Source organism: Aureobasidium namibiae (genome assembly GCF_000721765.1).
Source record: "Aureobasidium namibiae CBS 147.97 unplaced genomic scaffold scaffold_1, whole genome shotgun sequence".
Taxonomy (NCBI): Eukaryota; Fungi; Ascomycota; class Dothideomycetes; order Dothideales; family Saccotheciaceae; genus Aureobasidium; species Aureobasidium namibiae.
This window is the reverse complement of record NW_013581208.1, coordinates 2,136,381-2,155,774: the sequence shown is the minus strand read 5'-3', so window position 1 is coordinate 2,155,774 and position 19,394 is coordinate 2,136,381. Positions and strand designations below refer to the sequence as shown.

The window sequence follows — 19,394 nt, the reverse complement described above, 5'->3', positions numbered from 1 at the left end:
CAAGTGACAGGATTTTGCGTCCTTCCGCTTTGGATGTCTACTAGTTTAGCTTTAAAGAGTTTCGGACTCTAATAGGATTGAAGTAAACATGGCTTTTGTGGAGGGGCCACCAGAAAGAGACAATCGCGAGTGGTGAGGCATGATTGGGGGGACGAGCCATCAACGGTCGAGGAAATCAGAACTGTCGAGTGTGTCATTGGCAAGTGATGCATCTCGACACTGCGCACTGCGCACTGCGCACTGCGCACTGGAGGAAGTTGGTGCTAGCGCTGCTGTCGAGTCTTAGCGTTCCGTATGAGAGATGAAGACAATTCCAACATGCTTCAGTACCACGACCGTGTAGTCGCTTCTAGCGTGATTCTAGCTTTAGAACGTGGCAGCCACGGACACCCAACATGCTCAACGAGTTTGAATGTACGTACGTCTTGTACAGAAGCCCTTGGCATGTGCGGGAAGGGTTATGTTCAAGGTTGAGATTTTCCTCGCTTGGCCTCCGTTTTGAGGATGATCTCTTCTATGTGCAGGCGATCATTGTTTGATCAAAATTGCCATCTAGGTACTTCTCATCAGGGTGTCAAACGCAAGATAAATGAATCCCTGTATAACGGCGAAGTATGAAGCTCTTACCGCCAATGCTCAATGTGACCTCTTGCACCACCAACCTTTTCCAACTAGATGCTCTTGTTCATTGAGGAGCTTGTTCTGGTGATCGACAAGCCAGTTCCGTGCACATGATGTCTTTCATGTCGCGGAGAACGGTAATAGCAACCTGTTCCAGCGCCGTCGGACCCCTACAATGCGCCTGGATCTGGTCAAGATGGACGTCGCGTGTAGAGACCAATAGGTTTACTCAAAGACCGGAAGCCTCCGGGTGCACGGGTACATACCGAGAAAGCGTTGACGGTTGACACTAGCAAAAGACACCACGCTGTGTACGCTAGAAAGAAGTTCAGCTAGAACGCCACGGCCGGCCGAAGGAAGTCGTGAGGTTGCGACATGGAGATTGCCAGAATGTCTGCCCGAGCAAAGCTTGGTGTGGGATTGCCCATGCTCAGAGTGGCCAGACCGTTGTTTCATCAGGGCCTCTTGATGATATTCGAGATAGTTGAACTTGAGCATACCACAACGAATACCCAGACATCACAGAATAAATTCGGACATCACACACGGCTTCTGCGGCCCGTGGGCAATCAACCACGACCCCGGATGCTCGCAACGGCGCGAGAGACGAGAAGCAAACGTCATGTCATCGTCGAGCAGCGCTGTGTGCCGGTAAATACAGGCCTAAGCATGTCAGTCGTGTTCGGGGATTATCTTGCTGGCGGTGGGTAAGCGATGGAAGCGACGTAGGTTTCCTCTACCGGAGGATGTCTGCAGCTTTGTCACTGCAGCCACATGTGTATACCGGTGGTACGATTCGCATGCAGCGCCTAATGACGCAATGCAGGCACGACTGCAGACATGAATACCCAACTCCAAAAGGTTGCAGAGGGCCGAGCGAGTCGTTGCGTCCGAAAAGGTCGTCTTGTCTGTGAGTACGTTCAGCCACTTATCGCTAGACGCTCTACAGGGCAAGTGTAGCCATGCTGTGTTGCAGTCTACCGAGGGCACGCAACCCAAAGATGACGATGCCAACGCAGTGCACTACACGCCTTCTAACAGGGGACTCATCCGCTTCAACGAAAGCGCTTGTAATCCATGCTTTGTGGATCGCCCTGTCAACCATATCTCAATGTGCCCCGTCGTGAAGCCCCATCTCGAAGCCCCGTCGCAAGGCCCCACCGGGTAGTCTTTCCAACTGACAAAATGATGTCGTGCAGTAGGAACCGCCACAACTGCCGTGGTGACGCTATGGACTTTATTGGAGACATCGTCGCAGTACGAGTAGTTCTCTAAGCATGATTCTGCGGACTAGGTAGCCATCAGTTGCAACTTGCCAGTGCAAGAGGGTCTTCGAAGGGGTCCGATGGGACTTGGCATGATTGATGGTTTGCAGGTGCCACGTGCAAGACCAGAGACTCGTGGATTCTGGAACCGAACCAACGTTTGACACTCTCGCGAGTCGCGGGTACACCCGATCGATGACCCTTTTTCCCATTGCCTTCGCGAAAGCCCAACGTCGCTCTGCACCCTGCCAACGCGATTGTCTGTGTTCCACGATTCCACGTTGAGTCCTCGGAGGTGCTGATATACGTGGCTGAGGTGGCTTGCATGGCTATCGCTACGATGTTCCGCCTACTTCCCATTTGATTCCACGTTGTAGCACAAACTCTGTCGCTATGCAAATGTATTGACATATCTCGTAACTCTAGCTAGCAGAAGAGTCGAGTGGCGCTCGTCCACTAGTCCGTAGGCAGATAGTCAACGACACTACTACGTCGTCGCCTGCAGCCCCTCAATCCGACGGCGTAATTCACGGCCAGTGTCGCTCTCTCCGAATTCTCCTTGCAAGCATGCCAACAGGCTCGTCTTCGCCTGGCCCATCATCTTGCGAAGACTTACGTGCCCTTCGGTTCGCACCGGCTGCAAGATCTGCAGGGTTTCAACCACACGATCCAATCTCTTCTCCAGAAGCGTCTTGTCAGCCTTCCAAGCCACATCCGTGTGGTCAAAGGGTTTGTACAGCGCTTCGACACCGTTGACGATTGTGGTTTCTCGTCTAGATGGCAATTAGCTTCGAGAAAAAGCCGTTGGTCGGATGTCACTTACGAATCCTTGTCGCCGGCCCCAGCGCCGTTGTCAACATCCATGTTGTCATCGTTCTCAGTGTCCACTATCTCGGTGAATACAGGTTTGATCACATCACACATTGCGTCAAACAGACCCAGGTCTTCTCGGCTCGAGGCCACAAGGCCTAGACACTTGATGGCATGAGGTTGGTACGTCACGTTTTGTCGTTTCGCTTCTCTCAGAATAACCTGTCGCCAAATGTGTCAGCAAACCTGGTTAGGGCATCTCGTTTCTATCCGAATTTCGGCATGATGCGAAAGGGGCACAACATGCGGCTCACGCGCTTAATGACAAGTAACGTCACTTACCTTAACGAATGTCTTCGCATTGGCATCTTCGGCCGACCAGATGTGTTTGGTGCTCTCCACGAACTTGGCGAATGCGTAGAGTACTGTCTCCTTGCCGTCCCACGTCTTTCCAGCTAGGGCTTTCTCAAGAACAGGCCATACCAATTGACTGGACGCACTATCGAATCCACTACTCATGGAGGCGAGGGCCGTCGTGGCATCAGCAACTGACCGGGCGGCTGTATGCTTAATTACCCATTGCGGCGACTCCATATGCTCTTGGACCATCGCAAGGATCTCCTTGAGGTATAGCGAGATGGCTCGGCTGCCTCCAACGTTATCTTCCCATGTGTTACGGAAGATCTCTTTAACCTGCTCGTGGGAGTCGTGCTTGCCGAAGAAGATGAAAGGTAAGAGATCTGATGCAAGAGAGTTAAACCGATCGTTTGCATGTTTCGAGATTGCTTGTATGATCTCCGCAGCCGCAATGCTTTGGCGTGGTACCGATTGCTCGCGGTCTCCTTCGCTCTTGAAGTACAATGTTCTGGCAAAGCTGGCTAAACGGAGTATCTGTTTGTCTGATGCTCCACGAGCGACATAGCCTGCCGAGGCAGCGTACGAGCTAGACACGGTTTCGTTACGATCGATGACTTGCCTCTCGATCAATTTCAAGAATTGATCTGCGTAGGGCTTGAAAAGCACGTTGTGCCGTGTGCTGAGGGAAACCAAGACACGACTGCAACCAACTTTCGAAGGCAGACCCACTGCGCCCTTCATGGCAGTTTCGAGACGGGGTTGAAGTTGTTCCATAGAAGGTTCATCCAGAAGATCGAGGCATCGCTCGATAGCTTCCATCAGAGGACTGCTACGAATGCTTGATAGACGAATGTCGTCAATTTTCTGCTCGGTAAGGTTATATTTGCTTGCATTAAGATGCAGGTAGTTGACAGCTTGCGGCTCAAGTATACTCAAGAGACCCACCAGACGTTCGACTAATTCAGGGATAAACGGCCGTAAGATCTTGCCGCTAGCCTTCTTGATGATCTCCAGTAACGTGTGCAGAGAGAAGCTTTGAACCTCTTCGGCGCTCGACTCGATGCCAGATGTGGACATCAGGAAAGGGAGAACATTCTTGAGCAACACGGCAGCATTCTTCGATGCCATGGAGTCCGCCTCGAGCGATCTCGTGAGGATGCCCGTCAGAACGCGAGCCAGAGACGCTGCAGCGGTTCTGACCGATTCTTTGATGTCGTCAAGCACCTTGAAGCAGACTCCCCAGATCTTTTCGAGATACCTTTCGTATTTTTCCAGAGGCCGACCTTGAACGAGATCACCGATCGCCGCGCATGAAGCTTGGCGGACTCGCCATTCTTTGCCGAGAATGTTCAACAGGAGATCGTCCATGATGGCGTCAAAGTGCGAATCAATGGTTGCTGTAGAGTCCTTGACCAGTGCATTCCAGATATCAGTCATGGATCTTTGAACGTTAGGGTTAGGATCAAATCTGTATCGGTAGAGCTTGGGATATAGCTTCGGGTTGCTGGCGAGATAGCCGTCGACACTCGAATCTGACAAGACGTTGCTGAGCCCGAACCTGCCAAATGCGGCTCTACTAGACCAGATAGCATTGCTAGATGCCAAAGACATGAATCGATATACCAGACTGGAGTCTCCAACTTCCGCAGCGAGACTCATGATATCTTTGTAGGTGGTCACAGACCCATCACCGGTCGGGAGGGCTCCAGGCTCAAAGAGCTGCGTTTCGGCAGTGACGCTTCCAGCAAGCTGTGCCTTGTTGTCAGAAGAGAAAGATCCGATCAGATCTCTGACCAGATCATCCTTCAAGCTTCTATCTCCCTTTTCGTAAACAAGACCAAGGCCTCTCGAAGCAGTTTCCTGGACCAGTTCGTCACGATCAGAAAGACACTTCTTAAAGGCAACCTGGCAGGCGGCCAATTGACTCTGCACCTCTTGCAGATGACCGCAGAATTGCACTAGACATAGCAGCCAGATTACTGATGCTTTCTTGAGCGAAGGCTTAGTTTGCTTGCAATCTTCAAGCGTCCTGTCAAGCAGCTTGCGCAAGGCATTTGTCCGCTCGGGTCCAGTTGGTACCGAAGACTCTACGTCAATACGGTGAACAAGAGCTTTGGACCTCCAACCGACCGCTGTGTAGCTCAAAGCCTCACCTACCGAGAAATGCGTCTCGGCTTGTCGAATATCATGCAGTTGATGCAGACGCTCAGACGTATGCTCAAGGAGTGACTTCTCCTCGGAGGTTACTTCGATCTCTATTTCTTCGAGTACGGTGGCCATCTGTCCGACAGCCAGTGCTGCACTCTCACTGCCTCCCTTGGCAATATCGGCCGTCTTGTCGATGATGGCTTTAAATCCACCCAACTTCTCGAAGATAGTTGGCTTGACTGCTTGGAAGAGGCATAAATCACCAATTGCAGTGTAGCTTGACTCCTGTAGAATCTTGTCTGTGGAATGGAGAAGAATTTCCACCACATTGGCTATGTACTCCAAGAATGGAGCTGAAGACTCGAAGTCATTACCACCTCTCAAAGCGTATCTGCTGTAGAAGAAACCTAAGGCAGACACAGCACCATGGACTTGATTTGCTGCTGCTCCCACAGCTTCACGCCAATTCGAGGTCTTGCTCAACAGCTGTTGTACGACCTGCAACACTTCTGCCGGGCGATCGGCTTGGTTCTTGGGATGGGAAGCAAGCAGACCGAAAGCGTGGGCAGCAGATTGTCTTGTAGTGAGCTTGTTCGAGAAAACAGATGGGATCAGACCAGCAAACTGTGGAGCAACCGTTTCGACGAGTGAATCGGGACTGAGAGCACAAAGATCGAGGAATAGTTTGTCTGCGTCTTCGACCTTAACTTTGCTGTTCTCACGAATCAATACACTGACAGAGAACGCCCGCAAGATAAGCTGCAGGTCCGTGGCAGCACTGCGTCCTTCAGAGGCAAGCTGTGCAATGCGCTCTGTGACAGTACGTCGGATCTGCTCGTCATTCTCGATAGCAGTATCGAATTTGTATTCCCAGTCAGCATCTAGCTTAACCTGGGTTGAGCTCTTAGACATGGCGTCGTGCATGAACACGCGGCGACAGTATTTAATAGTATCCATGAAAGCGCTCGGGTGTCGCTGGAAAAGTTGTTCGACCGCCTTTGCTGGATCACGGGCTTCAGACAAGCCTGTGAGATCCGTGTTCACTTGATAGAAGACATAATTCATCAAGTCTTGGAAAGGAGGAAACTGGACACTTTCATCTGTTTGAGAAGTGCCGATCGAACCATTGAGCATCCGGTACCAGTAGGGGCTAAGTCCACGTCTGCCTTCCTCGATGACTTCTTGTCTATCTGTGGCCTCAGCAGCAATGGCTAGCAGGTTGACCCAGCGAGCTTTCACAGAGGCATAAGGAAGGCAGCGGTTGGCGTATCGGACAGCGACGTAGCGAGTACTGCGCCGTTGCGGTGTTCCAGATTTGTACATCTGGTCGATCAGAAGATTTTCAAGACTGATCGCAGTTTCCCCATCCTTGTGTTTGACAAACGCTCCCAGCATACTCGAGAGCGACTCCTCGATGCTAACAGTAACCGAGCCTGAAGTTGTGTCCAGGGCTAAGGATTCTAAGAGCCAGCGAAGGATATCCAGATTCGGCTCGACTACCAGGTTTTTGGGACCAGCTTTAGCCAGAAGGCCAATTACCTCGTAGGCGTACCCACGAGAGACGAGATCCTCATTTTGACTGGGCTTCGGCCAGCTCTGTCCCTCGATGTACTCTCGCAATCTTCCGAGGACACGTGGGGCAATGGCGTAAAGACTTTCCTGACTACCAAAACGAGACACGAAGTTGATGTAGACAAAGATGGCCGCACGAAGCTTTGTTGCCTCTCTTCCGAGCGAAGAAGGGTTGTCGTTATTCGAGCTTGCAATGCCATCATTGACAAGTCTGACGATTTGTTCGGTGAATGTGGTGCTTATTGTTGACTTTGCAAACAAACCAAGGATTTTCAGCTGTAGTGGCACTCGGACTCTCTTTTGTGAGTTGACACCTTCATCGCCGAAATACAAGGTATACAGAGATTGGACAAAGTCTGAGTCTTCGAGTGAGATGTTGGGCAGTGTTCTCTTCAGCATATCCTCACCGATCTCGGAAGTTGATTCAGTAGAAGCGAACAAAGCAGGCAGAACACGCTCCGTGTCTGTGAACATTCCACTTGCAAGAACTTTGGCAACGCTCGACTTGGTCTCGAGCAAGTTGAGCCCCATGGGAGAAGCAGGGCTCCAGACATCCTCTCTGTTTTGCAACGTCAAGAAGGAATACTCGCTTGGTCTGAGGCCGGGACAAGTTACTGAGGCAGTGTTACTGCTGCCCTTGACCACAGAGAACAATATCAACCTTCCAAACCAAAACGCCAAGAATGATGTATCTTCAGTACTGAGACGGAGAGTCGAACGCAGCTCATCATCCTCCTTAGTACCTCTTGGAGGGAGTTTGAAGTATTTCAATAGCTGGAGGAGCAGGTTAAACATTTGAGCTCCATGAGTAGGGGATGTCTTGCCTGCAGAAGCAACACTTTGCAATACGACAGGGAACAGAGCTGTGCTTTCGACAAATGACATGCGTCGGACACCGGTCTGAATGTACAGGAGATCGAAGTGGCGGATGAGTGGTGTGTTTGGATTTGATTTGAACTGTTCAACAAGAGCGGCAACGGGTAGTTTGATAGACCTGATTACATTTCAGAACAATCGTCAAATCTGCCTCGGGGCACTTACTCTGGTTTTATCCTAAGGTTAATATGTTGACAGATGCTGATGACCTATTGAGAAGCATCAGTCAGATATCGGTAGTTTTCATTGTCCAAGTAGCAAGGTATGAATGTCCGCTAGGTTGGTATCGCATACCTTGTTTCGAACGCTCATATGCTCAGAGGCGAGTTTAAGAAGTAGGGGTGCCAAGTAGGTATTGAGAGTGGCTTGCAACTTCTGATCGCCATCTGCAAGTGCTATACGCATCTCCACTTTGCCTACAAGAGACAACTCCTTGGCCTCAGGAGATTGTTCGGTAGCCATGTTGTCGGTGCTTTGGCCGGTAGAGAGTCCGGGAGGAGGAGGAAGAGAAAGATGATTAGAGGAAGTGTGATGAGTTGGTCGTTCACTTGGTCAGCATATCAAATTAAAAGAATCCAGAAGAAGAACAACAACAAGATTAACACGGATCTATAGATGTGTTGCCACACGTCTACGAATCCCACGACTGCCTGAATGTGGTCGGACTTCGTTGATAACCAAATAGGCAAGCGCGCCTTGGCAGGGAAGAGCGACCAACCCTGACCGCCTTCCTCCACATGCACGTCACGCAAATAATTGCTGTCGAGCATTCCCCGACATCGCATCTACAAAGCTTGCAAGAGCTGTTTCGCTCTGTTTTTCTGTACACTCCACACAATATACCGCAAACATGTCGAACCCCAAGGCCAAATTGACCGTTTTGATCTCTGGATCCGGAAGCAACCTTCAAGCACTGATAGATGCTTGCGCAAACGCAACTCTTCCCAACGCAGAAATCATCCGTGTCGTATCGAACAAGAAAGCTGCCTACGGATTAGAGCGAGCGCAAAAAGCAGATATTCCTACCGCCTACCACAACCTACTCGAGTACAAGAAGCGCTTCCCAGATGCGGCCGGATCCAAGAAGTTCGAGCATGCCAGAAGCGAATACGACCGTGACTTGGCCTCTCTTGTCCTCGCCGACAAGCCCGACTTGGTCGTCTGCGCCGGCTGGATGCACATCCTCGCTCCTACTTTCTTGGAACCTCTGAAGCAGGCGGGTGTGCCTGTCATAAACCTCCACCCAGCACTTCCTGGCCAGTTCAACGGCGCTCACGCAATCGACGAGGCATACCAAGCATTCCAGGAAGGGAAAATCGAGAAGACTGGCATCATGATCCACTACGTTATCTTGGAGGTTGATATGGGAGAGCCAATTGTCACAAGAGAGATCCCAATGCGAAAGGGAGAAACACAGGATGATCTCGAGCAAAGAATCCATGAGAATGAGTGGCAGTTGATCGTGCAAGGCACGCAAAAGGCTATCGACACGCTCTGGAAATCACGACAGTCTTCATGAGCACTTTGGCACGTCACGGAGGACGTATGAATGACGAATCGAAATATTGTGCCTCACTGGGGAACTATAAGCCTAGGACCCATGTCTATATGCTCCGATGCTGTCAAGACGATGATTCACGAAAGAGTCGAGCCGCGATCAATCCTCATCTATTCCGTCGGAAGGAAAGTCGCCGAGGAGTATGGCGTCTGGCGTAGGACTACGGGTGTTGCGCACTAAATGGAAATCAGTCACGGACACTCGATCAAGCAGCAAAAACAACTTACCCCACTCGGTCTCAACACGGAAGAAGATCCAGATCCAGCGTCGAAGAACCTCAAGCAATTCCATGACAAAGATGCCACCTTCTAAGTCGTTAAAGTGGTCCAAGTGTGGAGAGAGCTTGAAACTCCAAGTACAGCGGAGCATAAGGTCCATACAGATAGCACCGTAGTACATCTCCTTGGCATGGAAGTAGCGATTGCGACGCAGAGCCCACGGATGCTCTGGGTCGTTTCTCTCTCTGGCCGACGAGAACAAGGACAGATCCCAATCTTTTGTGACGTCCCAGTAGAACGAGTAGAAGGAATTGACAAAGACGAAGAACAGCCTGCAAGTTGTGTGAGCGACGTCCTAGAGATACGCGTCAGGAGGTAATCATACCATAGGCGGAACAAGCCAGCTTCGGACATGCCGATCTTGGCTGGGTCGTATCCTCTCATCAAGGCACTCAATATGATGACTGGGAAGGCACTCGAGTACTTGAGAGCGTTGGCCAGGTGCTGACCACCCCACCCATGAGCACCAATGCCTCCGGCCTTTGCATTGGCCTTACGGACTCTGGAGTACTCTATCAAGCATTGCCTCAAGCGAATCATGCTAGGAATGGCAATGATGAATGGGACCAAGTATGAACCTCCTGCATGTCGATCCGGCTTTTCTGTTGAACTCTTGCCCAACGAGAAGAACATGTATAGAGCGATGAACAAATCTCCCATGACTTTTGCATAGCTTGTCAAGACATCGGCCATCAGAACGTCTCCAAACTTTCCATCGTGAGCTTCGGCCAAACCACCGATACTGATGCGCTTGAGGGTAGCTAGAGTCCGGTAACGACCGCTGCGTGAGACGCGCTGGATGGGCAGAACAAATGCCAGTACGAGTACGATCAGGTATAGATTTGGTAGAAGTTCCCAGTTCGCGACCGAGGCGGGATTGCCATGCGTGATGGCCCAGAAGAGGAATAGTGAGAGAGCGAGAGGGATTGTGAGGATAGTTGCGAGACGGTAGGTCGAGAGGTGATGTGGTGGTTCGGTGGGGGAATTACGAGCGGGATAGCGAATCAGGGATGGCACGTCCTATACAGAAACAATGAGCTACTGTCTTGGTTCGATGATAGGGACGAAGAGGTGAAAGCATTGCATACAATCTTGATCATGTGCAGATAGTGTAGATTTAGTCCCCAAGCCCAGACACCTGTACATTTGGTCAACTTCTCTACAGAAGGCCAGCTGCTATGCGGAAACCTGGCGTACCCAAAACGATGATCAGAGCAACACGATACGGCAGCGGAAGCACCAGACTGAAGCCGTCTAGCTGTGACTCGACAGCTGGATCACCATCCATAACTGCGAACCCTTTGCTTGGATGTGTACAGGAGTCGACATTCAGCGAGTCGTGTGCGCTGTCGCAAACTGCTTTCCAAAATACATTCAGCGGAGCTCTTGTTGCCAACACCCCTGGCTGTGGAGGTTGAGAATGGGACCTCAGTCCGCATAAACGCAACTGCAAGCAAGCACGGTTCAAGCATAAAAAGTGCTTACCCCGCGATCACCAATTTATCACCGGGTCAGGGACCGTGTCGATTTGACACCAAATGTCGTCATAAGCAGCCAGTCTTGCACGCGCATCGAGACTGGTGATGTTACGTTTACGGTTGAACTTTAGAGTACTTGATCAGAAAGCTCGCACTGCTCTTTCGTCCTCCCTTGCATCAATTCTCTTCCTCCACTTTACTACATCAATCCGACTCTCTGAACCAGTTCAATTGAGATCCTTCGACAACCAACTTCCATAAACTAGTCGCTCTACTACACCTCACACTCACATCAACAATGTCTTTCTGGAGCCGTCCTCGTAACCTGGTCATCCTCGGCGGTGTCATCGTCGGTTCTTTCTTCGTCCCTACTTTCGGCGCTAAGACTACGTACGCTTTCCCTCCCTCTCTCTCTCTCTCCAATACCTTTTGAGCGAAAGTCTCTTCCGCAAGAGTGCTCAGGGGATGTAAAGAGCATGGCTCAGTGATTGGCTTGCTCTCCACATTCAACAACACTTTCAATCATCCTCAAACCCCTACTAACAGGATTCTCCAACTACAGCAACCCCTTCGAGACCCAAGGCACAAAGAACATTGGCGAACGTTGGTCAGCAGGAGGCGGCTCAGACGTCCACACTCCCGGCGCTGCCACTCCCCGTGGTGACAGCAAGAACACACAAGAGAACCAGGTAAATCCCAAAGGTTCAACTCCCCCAAAAGCTCCCCCCAAAACTGACACAACTGTCCTAACCCAAGTCCAATCCCTCAGGTATCCGCAGCGAACACTTCCAGGAGCACCAGATCTCCCAGCGTCCCGGCGAGCCTGGCCCATTCGATAAGGCTTGGAACAAGTCCCACTACGGTACCGAGAAGGGCAAATAGATTATTCTGCCTCTTTGAGTTTCCTGCCGATTCGCTTCGCAAGAACATGGGCATGAACGATTTACGCGCACGAAACATATTGCACACGACGATGGACTGTTAGCATCTCCCCCGATTGTTCTGGGTGACAGATGGAGTTTCACGGAAGGATCAGAAAACTATCAAAATACCCTTCGATGCTCCTGGGGAGCAGACTTGTACTTATATCTCGAACACGATGAATTAAATCATGAGCGTCGTTTCCACTCGACCTGTTTTCACCTCGTTCAGAGCTCTCTTATGTATATGTTTGACTATCATCACGTTTCAGCCTCTTTGACATCCAGAGCACTGTCGGCTCATTGAAAGGTCAACGAGGAGGGACGAGACTACCGGGACTGAGCTGTCATGCTCATCCGCATAAGACATGCAAAGTAACCAACCAGACAATCAATCCACCAAACAAAAGGACTAGAAACAAACCATGCCCACCCCTCGTACTCACCATCGACAAAAGCATTTCTTATCTTACCTTGGCCTCCAGATCTCGAGCTTAGTGGTGTGTGCATCAGCTCTAGTTTTGGGTTTTTGTCCGTCATATGGGTCTGGGATATCACCCTGTCCTCGACTTTACCGACCCATCATCGCTAGCATCGTTGTCTGAGCATGCTTTTTATGTTGATTTGTTCGTCAGAACCATGCTTTAAATCTCTTGAGTATGTTTAAAAGCGCTTGTGATCTCACTGCTGTTGTGTTGCGAGGAAAACCAGAAGCAGAAGGACATAACGCTCAAGGTATGGCGCACAACACACAAGTGTACCTAGTTCTCAAGATTACCCTACTGAATTTATCTAACACGTAGGGACGAGTTGGAGTACAGCGCTTGGTAGCCAACAAAGTGACAAAGACGTATGAGCCCAGCAGCATTGACCCATGACAGTCTGATATTGTTTGTGGACACGAGGCCGTTGTTCTGTTACCACAAACACGAAAGACCGTATGTGAAACACGATAAGCATAGTACATATTGACAAGTTTCTTTGTCGACTATCGATGCACAATTCTTCCCAAGTGGTAAGCTGGTCAATAGAGGGCCCAAGATTTCGCGTCTGTCAGTGAATGCTCCCTTCCTGTCACAAAGACCATGCGTTTCTATAGCTCTATAATCATCATAGTCTGATATATGTAGACACGGCTATGCGTCAACATGCGTCGAGTCCTTCTTCCACTGGGAGACCATGTCGATGTTGACATTACTGCCACCGCACACAATGATGACAACCTTGTCATCCTTGGATACCTTCCTCTGCAAAGCCTGGCTCAAGCGACCTCCGTAGCACAAAGCCGCGGTGACGCTGCATGACAGTTCCACCAACAGTCTCTCGTCCTCCGCCAACCGCCACGCACCCATCATAGCTTCCTCATCGCTCAGCACCAATGTCTTGACCTGTTGACTCTCCATGGCCAACTCGAATGTCCTTGCCGAAACCTTTTTCGCACCCAGAGTTGTCGCTTGAGAAGTTATCGCTGGTAGTGTGATATGCTGTCCCTGTTTCACACTTTCGGCCAATGAATCCGCGCCTCTGGTCTCAACAGCCAGTATCTTGGTGTTGTTATAAGAGTGCCTGCGAGCACCTTCCATGATACCGTTGAAGAGGCCTCCACCTCCCACGCTACAGGCCAAAACCTCTGGCTGTGCATCGGGGTCTCCAGTCATCTCAACAAGCTGCTCGTGGATTTCATCAACCATTGAAGAATGTCCGGTCCAAATCTTGGGGTGATCGAAAGGAGGGATATACACGCATTCTTCGCCCGCCTGTTCCGCTTCTTTGATGACTATGTTTCGGAGATGGTCATCTGCTTCCTGCCAACTTGCTCCATGCTGGATTACTGCTGTTGCGCCTGCTGCTTCCATCTTTGCCATCATCATAGGTTTGGTGGTTATCGGGACCACGATCGTGACTGGCCGTTCTAACTTCACAGCACTGTGGACAGCGGCGAGACCGGCGTTTCCTCCTGATGAGCAGTAGAAGTGGGTAGACGAAGGGGTTTGAGATTCAGAGAGAGCGCATTGGGTGAGGTGACCTATTCCTCGTGCTTTGAAAGAGCCGGAGAGCTGTAGGTTCTCGAGTTTGAGGAATATTCTGCTGTTCTTGTGTTACTCTCTCAATCCGAGCAAGGATGTTCTTAGAGACCTACCAGCCTGCCGCTTTTGAGAGCGTTGTGGATTCTATCAAAGGGGTCTTCACCCAAGGATTCTTGGTGTTCGAGGGTGACATGGTTGCAATGGTCGACGGATCAATTTTGCTGTGTACAAGGAAGGTATTCAGATTGCTTGTTGATGAGAGATACATAAAAGGACCAGCTGTCGTTGAGGAGCCTCGGCTAAATGCGACGCCCTTCAATGTCAAAAGAAGGGCGGATGTCCTCTTTATCGTTGCAGCTGTATAGAACGATATAGGAAACAGCCACGCTTTGTCTCAAGGATTGCCGTTCTTATGCAATCGCTCCTGTCAGATGGGCTTCTCCAGCATGAACCAAGCAGTCTGGTACTAGCATACTTGAAGGTCTTCTCGGACGTTGGAGAACGACGAGTTCAGTGATATGAACGAACCTACTATATACACTCTAGACATGATCCCACCATGAAGCTGTCGTCTGAAGCGGATAACCCATAAGATGTCAAGTTGTGCTGTCAAGCAGGCTGTGTGACTGTCAATGCTCGGTGGTTGGGAAAGGCGTTATGGGGCTACTGGAGCCGACTGGCCGGACCAAGGACGCTCGTTTCAGGACGTTGCGACCCCTCCACAGGTCGTTGCGACAACAAACTCTCCTTTGTTTCGTCTCTCCTTGACAACTAAATCTCGAAAACTACCGAACAAGACCATGGCCGCCTCATCGACATACATTCCGCGATTCCTTCTGCCCAGGCTGTCATGGTCTCAGCATGCTCAGTCTCCGTTTCATGCCGCCGCCGCCCGTATCCACGCCTCAATGCTACCCTCAGCCTCGATGAATTACACCACACGAGCACTCTCAGAAGCACAGCACTTGGCTTCCACTGGTCGCATTGCATTCGGACAAGCAGCAGTCCAGCCCAGGCGAAACTTCTCAGCCACCACCCTACGCAACAGAGACCACCACTTTGACACACTCAAGTTTGTGCAAAGGCTAAAAGATGAGGGCTTCACCGAGGAGCAGGCCGTGGCCATGATGAAGGTCTTGAGCGATGTCGTTGAAGAGAGGTACATGAAAACGAATGCCTGCACTGTAAGGGGGTAGAACTGACCAGGCACTCTATCACAGCATCCAAAACCTCACGCGGACAATGGTACTTCGCGAAGACCAAGAGAAGGCTACATATACACAGAAGGTCGACTTTGCCAAACTTCGCTCCGAGCTGCTCTCGGCCGACTCGACTGAATCATCCCTGACCCGCGCATCACACGAGCGTCTGACCAACGACCTGGCCAAACTCAACTCGAGACTACGTGACGAAGTGCAGCGTACACAAGCATCAGTGAGGTTAGACCTCAACCTGGAAAAGGGCAGGATCAGAGAAGAGGCGAACTCGCAAGATCTCAAAATCAAGGAGACCGAGACCAGGATTGAACAAGAAGCAGCAGTTCTGAGAGAACGCCTGGAACAAGTCAAGTTCTCGACGCTACAATGGCTGATGTACGTTTCAAGTCCAAACGCATTGACGACAAACGGGGCTACTGCTAACATTGGGATTCTAGGGGTGTGACGACGGGTACTGCCGCCATTATTCTCGGTGTGTGGCGTCTGCTCATGTAGCGGCTCCAAGAGCAAGAAAGTTGATCTCTTTGTTTCATTTGTTGTACCACGTCATAGACGAGTAGATTTCTGGAAGCCAAATCGGGCAACTTGTTAGTTTTCCTATGTCATTTGTCAGGGAGGGACAGGGGGGCGTTCGGAAGGATATGATGAGAAGATGTCAGGGAGATTGAGGACATTTGAATAGACAAGCGTGGTCGCTCTCGAGATTATCAGTATATACCCCTTTGAAGAGCCGGAATCGACTAGAACTAGCAGAAGCTGGAGATTGAAGACGTCGGGCTCGTGCAAACAAGGGTCTCGGGCGCAACCAAGGGCTCGTAGCAAGCAGAGGCTATGCTGAGAGGGTATTCTCGGAGCGAGTAGTGCTGAGTCCTTTGCAATTTTAATGATGATGAGGGGTACTCGTCTTGCGAAGCTCAGGGCAGTTCAGGGTCGTCATGTGATCGCATGTGGGCGGCCGCAGCGCTGCTCTTCTAAACAAGCAGCTTCAACCTTTCTCAAGACACATCCTCCGCCGCCCAACTCTCTCACCGCCTCAATCCACACACATCTACTCCCATCCCACACACAATCCACAATGGCCACCGAAGTAAGTCGTCTATCCCGCTATTTTGTGCCCTCCCGATGCGCAGCCAGCAAAGCCCAACAGAACCGCTTGAGCCCCCTCACTCGGATCCGCGACCCGATGCCTCCACTGATAGACAGATCGCTGACTTTTTCCTACCACTACAGCGTGAAAGGTATCCAGGAACCGAAACAACGCAGCCGTGACCGAGCAGACCATCTAACATCCACCCAGCAAGACCTTCCTCGCCAGACTGTGCGAGCAGGCCGAGCGTTACGATGGTACGTTGATCCAAAACATGCCCAGATCGCGTGTTCACATGCTAACCATGACCAACAGAGATGGTTACCTACATGAAGGTTCGCACATGCACCACACCCTCTCTCCGTCATTACTTTACTGACCATGGATTCGCCATAACAGGAAGTCGCCAAGGTACTTGATCCCGATCTAGACGTCGGTCCTCGCAGCCACTAACAACAACAACAACCAGATCGGTGGTGAACTCACCGTTGACGAGCGCAACCTCCTTTCCGTCGCCTACAAGAACGTTGTCGGTACCAGACGTGCCTCGTGGCGCATCATCTCCTCGATCGAGCAGAAGGAGGAGCAGAAGGGCTCCGACAAGCACGTTACCATCATCCGCGACTACCGCCAGAAGATCGAGACCGAGCTCGAGAAGGTCTGCCAGGATGTCCTCGACGTCCTCGACGACTCCTTGATCCCCAAGGCCGAGTCTGGCGAGAGCAAGGTCTTCTACCACAAGATGTGTGTTGACATTACATCATTGATTACAAGCCATTTTTCTGACAACTTTGTAGGAAGGGTGACTACCACCGTTACCTTGCCGAGTTCGCTTCCGGCGACAAGCGCAAGACTGCTGCCACCGCTGCCCACGAGGCCTACAAGGTATTCACCTGTCCTGTCATATCGCTGCCGTCGACCCGTGCTGACCTGTTCCTCCCAGAGCGCCACCGACGTCGCCCAGACTGAGCTCACCCCTACTCACCCCATCCGCCTCGGTCTCGCTCTCAACTTCTCCGTCTTCTACTACGAGATTCTGAACTCGCCCGACCGCGCATGCCACCTCGCCAAGCAGGCCTTCGACGACGCCATTGCCGAGCTCGACTCGCTCTCAGAGGAGTCTTACCGCGACAGCACCCTCATCATGCAGCTCCTCCGTGACAACCTTACCCTCTGGACCTCGTCCGACGGTAACGAGCAAGAGCCCGCCGCCGCCTCCGAGGCCCCCAAGACCGAGGAGTCCAAGACCACCGAGTCTGTCGAGGAGCCCAAGGCCGAGGCCTCGTAAAGAGACCACTCGACTATCACGAAATCCACTTGACCGTTTCACGTCTTTTTTCGCACAGACGCCCTCTGGCTTGGAGCGTGCCGTCTGGTCTGGAGCACTACTGAGCGTCGAAATGAATTGATTCCCCAAAATGCGTTGCAGCTTGACGAATACACTAGCCGATTTGACATTTTTTCTCTACCCAATCCCTATACTCTCCACGATATTCTCTTTCCATTTCGGCTCACCTCAGTAAAATGTGCTCGTTGCCATGATGCTCGCCGTTCCCTTTGACTGCGCTGAAATACCCCTTTTGGTTGTTTTTACTGTATTCCCTTTTACGTCATTCCTTTCATCTCCCGAGTCGCTCGTGAAGCGCCAAATCAACGGTTCCAACATTTATGGTTTCTTTGTTTTCTGTGACGCTGACGTTGCTTTGTTTGCGGCATCGAACTGTTACTGATGACTTTGATCTTGCTCATTGCCTAAACCTTCATGACTTGTAGTGTAGTTTGCTGACAGAATGAAGATTTTTAAGACAGCACAACTCGGCATGAAGAAATCGATAGTCAGCCATCCGCGTAAACCAGCCGTATGGTAGATGAACGTCCTACAGGGAAAACAAACATCGAAGAGTCACGGATCATGAATCCAATTGAGTGCAACAAAGAGTAAGAAACCAACATTGTAAGGCATAAAGGCTGGGTTACTCGTATCAGAGAAGAAAAAAACACCATTTCACTCTAACAACCCACAAAAATTCACCCCTTCCACACTTTGCACCCTCAGCGGTCTAACAAACTTACCATCCAGACCATCACCCAACCCCATCTGAGCCTCAGTACAACCATGCAATTTGATGAGGAAGTTTACGGTGCGGGCATCGATCGCATATCCTGACTTCTTCCATCGAGCGTTGAGCCATGAAGTCAGAGCGTCACTGCTGTTGTTCCATTCGTATTTGTGCCATGAAGAGAGGATTTGGGAGACTATGGGTGTAGGGGGGCAGGTGAGAGGTGCAGAGGAGGAGGAAGAGGAAGAGGAAGAAGTGGAGGAGCAGCGGGAGAGGGCAGGGATGGAGAGGGCAAAGAGGGCGGAAGAGGAGGAGGAGGAGGAGGAGCTGAAGTCGAGGTTCAAGTCTGAGAAAGAGGGGAGTTGGAGACGGAGGTGCGAACGCATCGTTTGCTGGCTCGCTCGACTGATGGTCTGAAAAGGTGTGTTTTGTTTGGAAACAGCGATTGAACTCACCGAAAGAAGAAGAGCTGGAATGTCGGGTATACTTGGAAGAAGAATCGTTGATCTCTCTCTACCTCTCGCTTCTTGCGTTACTAGACGGAAAGAATCTCCTAGCCCGAGGAAGATCTCTTCGTCTTGGAAGTGAAACGAGATGTATACGGTCAAACAGTTCCTTTACCTGGTGGATGAGTAGGGAGATCCAGAGAGTGGGACAAGGGGGACTTGTTGATATAAACCAAAAATGCTCAAAGCAACAAAGCAAACAAAGGATTAGATGATACGTGAAAGAAACAATGTCTGTTTGCTCCTTTCTTCTTCTTGTTCTTTGCGAGGGTTGAGGATACAGAGGAACTCTTTGTCGTTCTTTGAGAGAAGAGCTGGTTGGGGATTCCAGCGTTACGAGTTGCGGAATTGTGCAGGTGATGTAGGTATGGTCTTGTCTGGTGGGAAACGCGTGCATAAGTGATTCTCTCCTGATGCTGGTTTGCTTCTCTATCCATGACGTGTGAACGAGAATGTCATCGACGAGTGCAACGGTGGCATTTTTAGTGTCTACATAACATACGCAATGAGCACCTTGACTCAAAGGTGCAGATGGCGAGAAATAGACAATCATTCACCACTGAAGAACGCAAGATAAGAGATAAACCGCCCATGCTGGGTATCATGAATTGGAA

General features: G+C 50.7%; 9 protein-coding genes across 9 annotated transcripts; 5 read left to right on the top strand and 4 right to left on the bottom strand.

Annotated features, from left to right (window-relative positions):
- Positions 1-1,011: 1,011 nt before the first annotated feature.
- Positions 1,012-1,789, top strand: M436DRAFT_60091 (uncharacterized protein; the record flags this gene model as incomplete). Its single annotated transcript, XM_013576699.1, has 3 exons — positions 1,012-1,328; positions 1,483-1,531; positions 1,571-1,789. 3 exons carry the CDS (start codon positions 1,012-1,014, stop codon positions 1,787-1,789), a joined length of 585 nt encoding a protein of 194 aa, XP_013432153.1.
- Positions 1,790-3,014: 1,225 nt separating this feature from the next.
- M436DRAFT_36908 (ARM repeat-containing protein) lies at positions 3,015-8,111 on the bottom strand (the record flags this gene model as incomplete). The annotated part of the gene is made up of 4 exons (XM_013576493.1): positions 3,015-6,524; positions 6,582-7,767; positions 7,815-7,858; positions 7,944-8,111. The coding sequence occupies 4 exons, from the start codon at positions 8,109-8,111 to the stop codon at positions 3,015-3,017; spliced, it is 4,908 nt and encodes a 1,635-aa protein (XP_013431947.1).
- A 388-nt stretch (positions 8,112-8,499) lies between these two features.
- M436DRAFT_60089 (phosphoribosylglycinamide formyltransferase) lies at positions 8,500-9,168 on the top strand (the record flags this gene model as incomplete). Its single annotated transcript, XM_013576698.1, has 1 exon — positions 8,500-9,168. The coding sequence occupies one exon, from the start codon at positions 8,500-8,502 to the stop codon at positions 9,166-9,168; it is 669 nt and encodes a 222-aa protein (XP_013432152.1).
- A 138-nt stretch (positions 9,169-9,306) lies between these two features.
- M436DRAFT_34913 (EXS-domain-containing protein) lies at positions 9,307-10,773 on the bottom strand (the record flags this gene model as incomplete). The annotated part of the gene is made up of 5 exons (XM_013576125.1): positions 9,307-9,383; positions 9,435-9,757; positions 9,811-10,505; positions 10,574-10,623; positions 10,683-10,773. 5 exons carry the CDS (start codon positions 10,771-10,773, stop codon positions 9,307-9,309), a joined length of 1,236 nt encoding a protein of 411 aa, XP_013431579.1.
- A 705-nt stretch (positions 10,774-11,478) lies between these two features.
- On the top strand, positions 11,479-11,845 carry M436DRAFT_36318 (uncharacterized protein; the record flags this gene model as incomplete). The annotated part of the gene is made up of 2 exons (XM_013576369.1): positions 11,479-11,652; positions 11,720-11,845. Coding segments are annotated over 2 exons (300 nt in total), but the record flags the coding sequence as incomplete, so codon positions are not given.
- A 1,174-nt stretch (positions 11,846-13,019) lies between these two features.
- Positions 13,020-14,103, bottom strand: M436DRAFT_77999 (tryptophan synthase beta subunit-like PLP-dependent enzyme; the record flags this gene model as incomplete). Its single annotated transcript, XM_013577001.1, has 2 exons — positions 13,020-13,971; positions 14,024-14,103. The coding sequence occupies 2 exons, from the start codon at positions 14,101-14,103 to the stop codon at positions 13,020-13,022; spliced, it is 1,032 nt and encodes a 343-aa protein (XP_013432455.1).
- Positions 14,104-14,836: 733 nt separating this feature from the next.
- M436DRAFT_35075 (DUF1640-domain-containing protein) lies at positions 14,837-15,622 on the top strand (the record flags this gene model as incomplete). The annotated part of the gene is made up of 3 exons (XM_013576153.1): positions 14,837-15,069; positions 15,131-15,502; positions 15,565-15,622. The coding sequence occupies 3 exons, from the start codon at positions 14,837-14,839 to the stop codon at positions 15,620-15,622; spliced, it is 663 nt and encodes a 220-aa protein (XP_013431607.1).
- A 580-nt stretch (positions 15,623-16,202) lies between these two features.
- Positions 16,203-17,502, top strand: M436DRAFT_69279 (14-3-3 protein epsilon; the record flags this gene model as incomplete). The annotated part of the gene is made up of 6 exons (XM_013576833.1): positions 16,203-16,214; positions 16,429-16,471; positions 16,530-16,549; positions 16,684-16,958; positions 17,012-17,099; positions 17,158-17,502. The coding sequence occupies 6 exons, from the start codon at positions 16,203-16,205 to the stop codon at positions 17,500-17,502; spliced, it is 783 nt and encodes a 260-aa protein (XP_013432287.1).
- Positions 17,503-18,117: 615 nt separating this feature from the next.
- Positions 18,118-18,660, bottom strand: M436DRAFT_77996 (uncharacterized protein; the record flags this gene model as incomplete). The annotated part of the gene is made up of 2 exons (XM_013577000.1): positions 18,118-18,182; positions 18,288-18,660. The coding sequence occupies 2 exons, from the start codon at positions 18,658-18,660 to the stop codon at positions 18,118-18,120; spliced, it is 438 nt and encodes a 145-aa protein (XP_013432454.1).
- Positions 18,661-19,394: the final 734 nt, after the last annotated feature.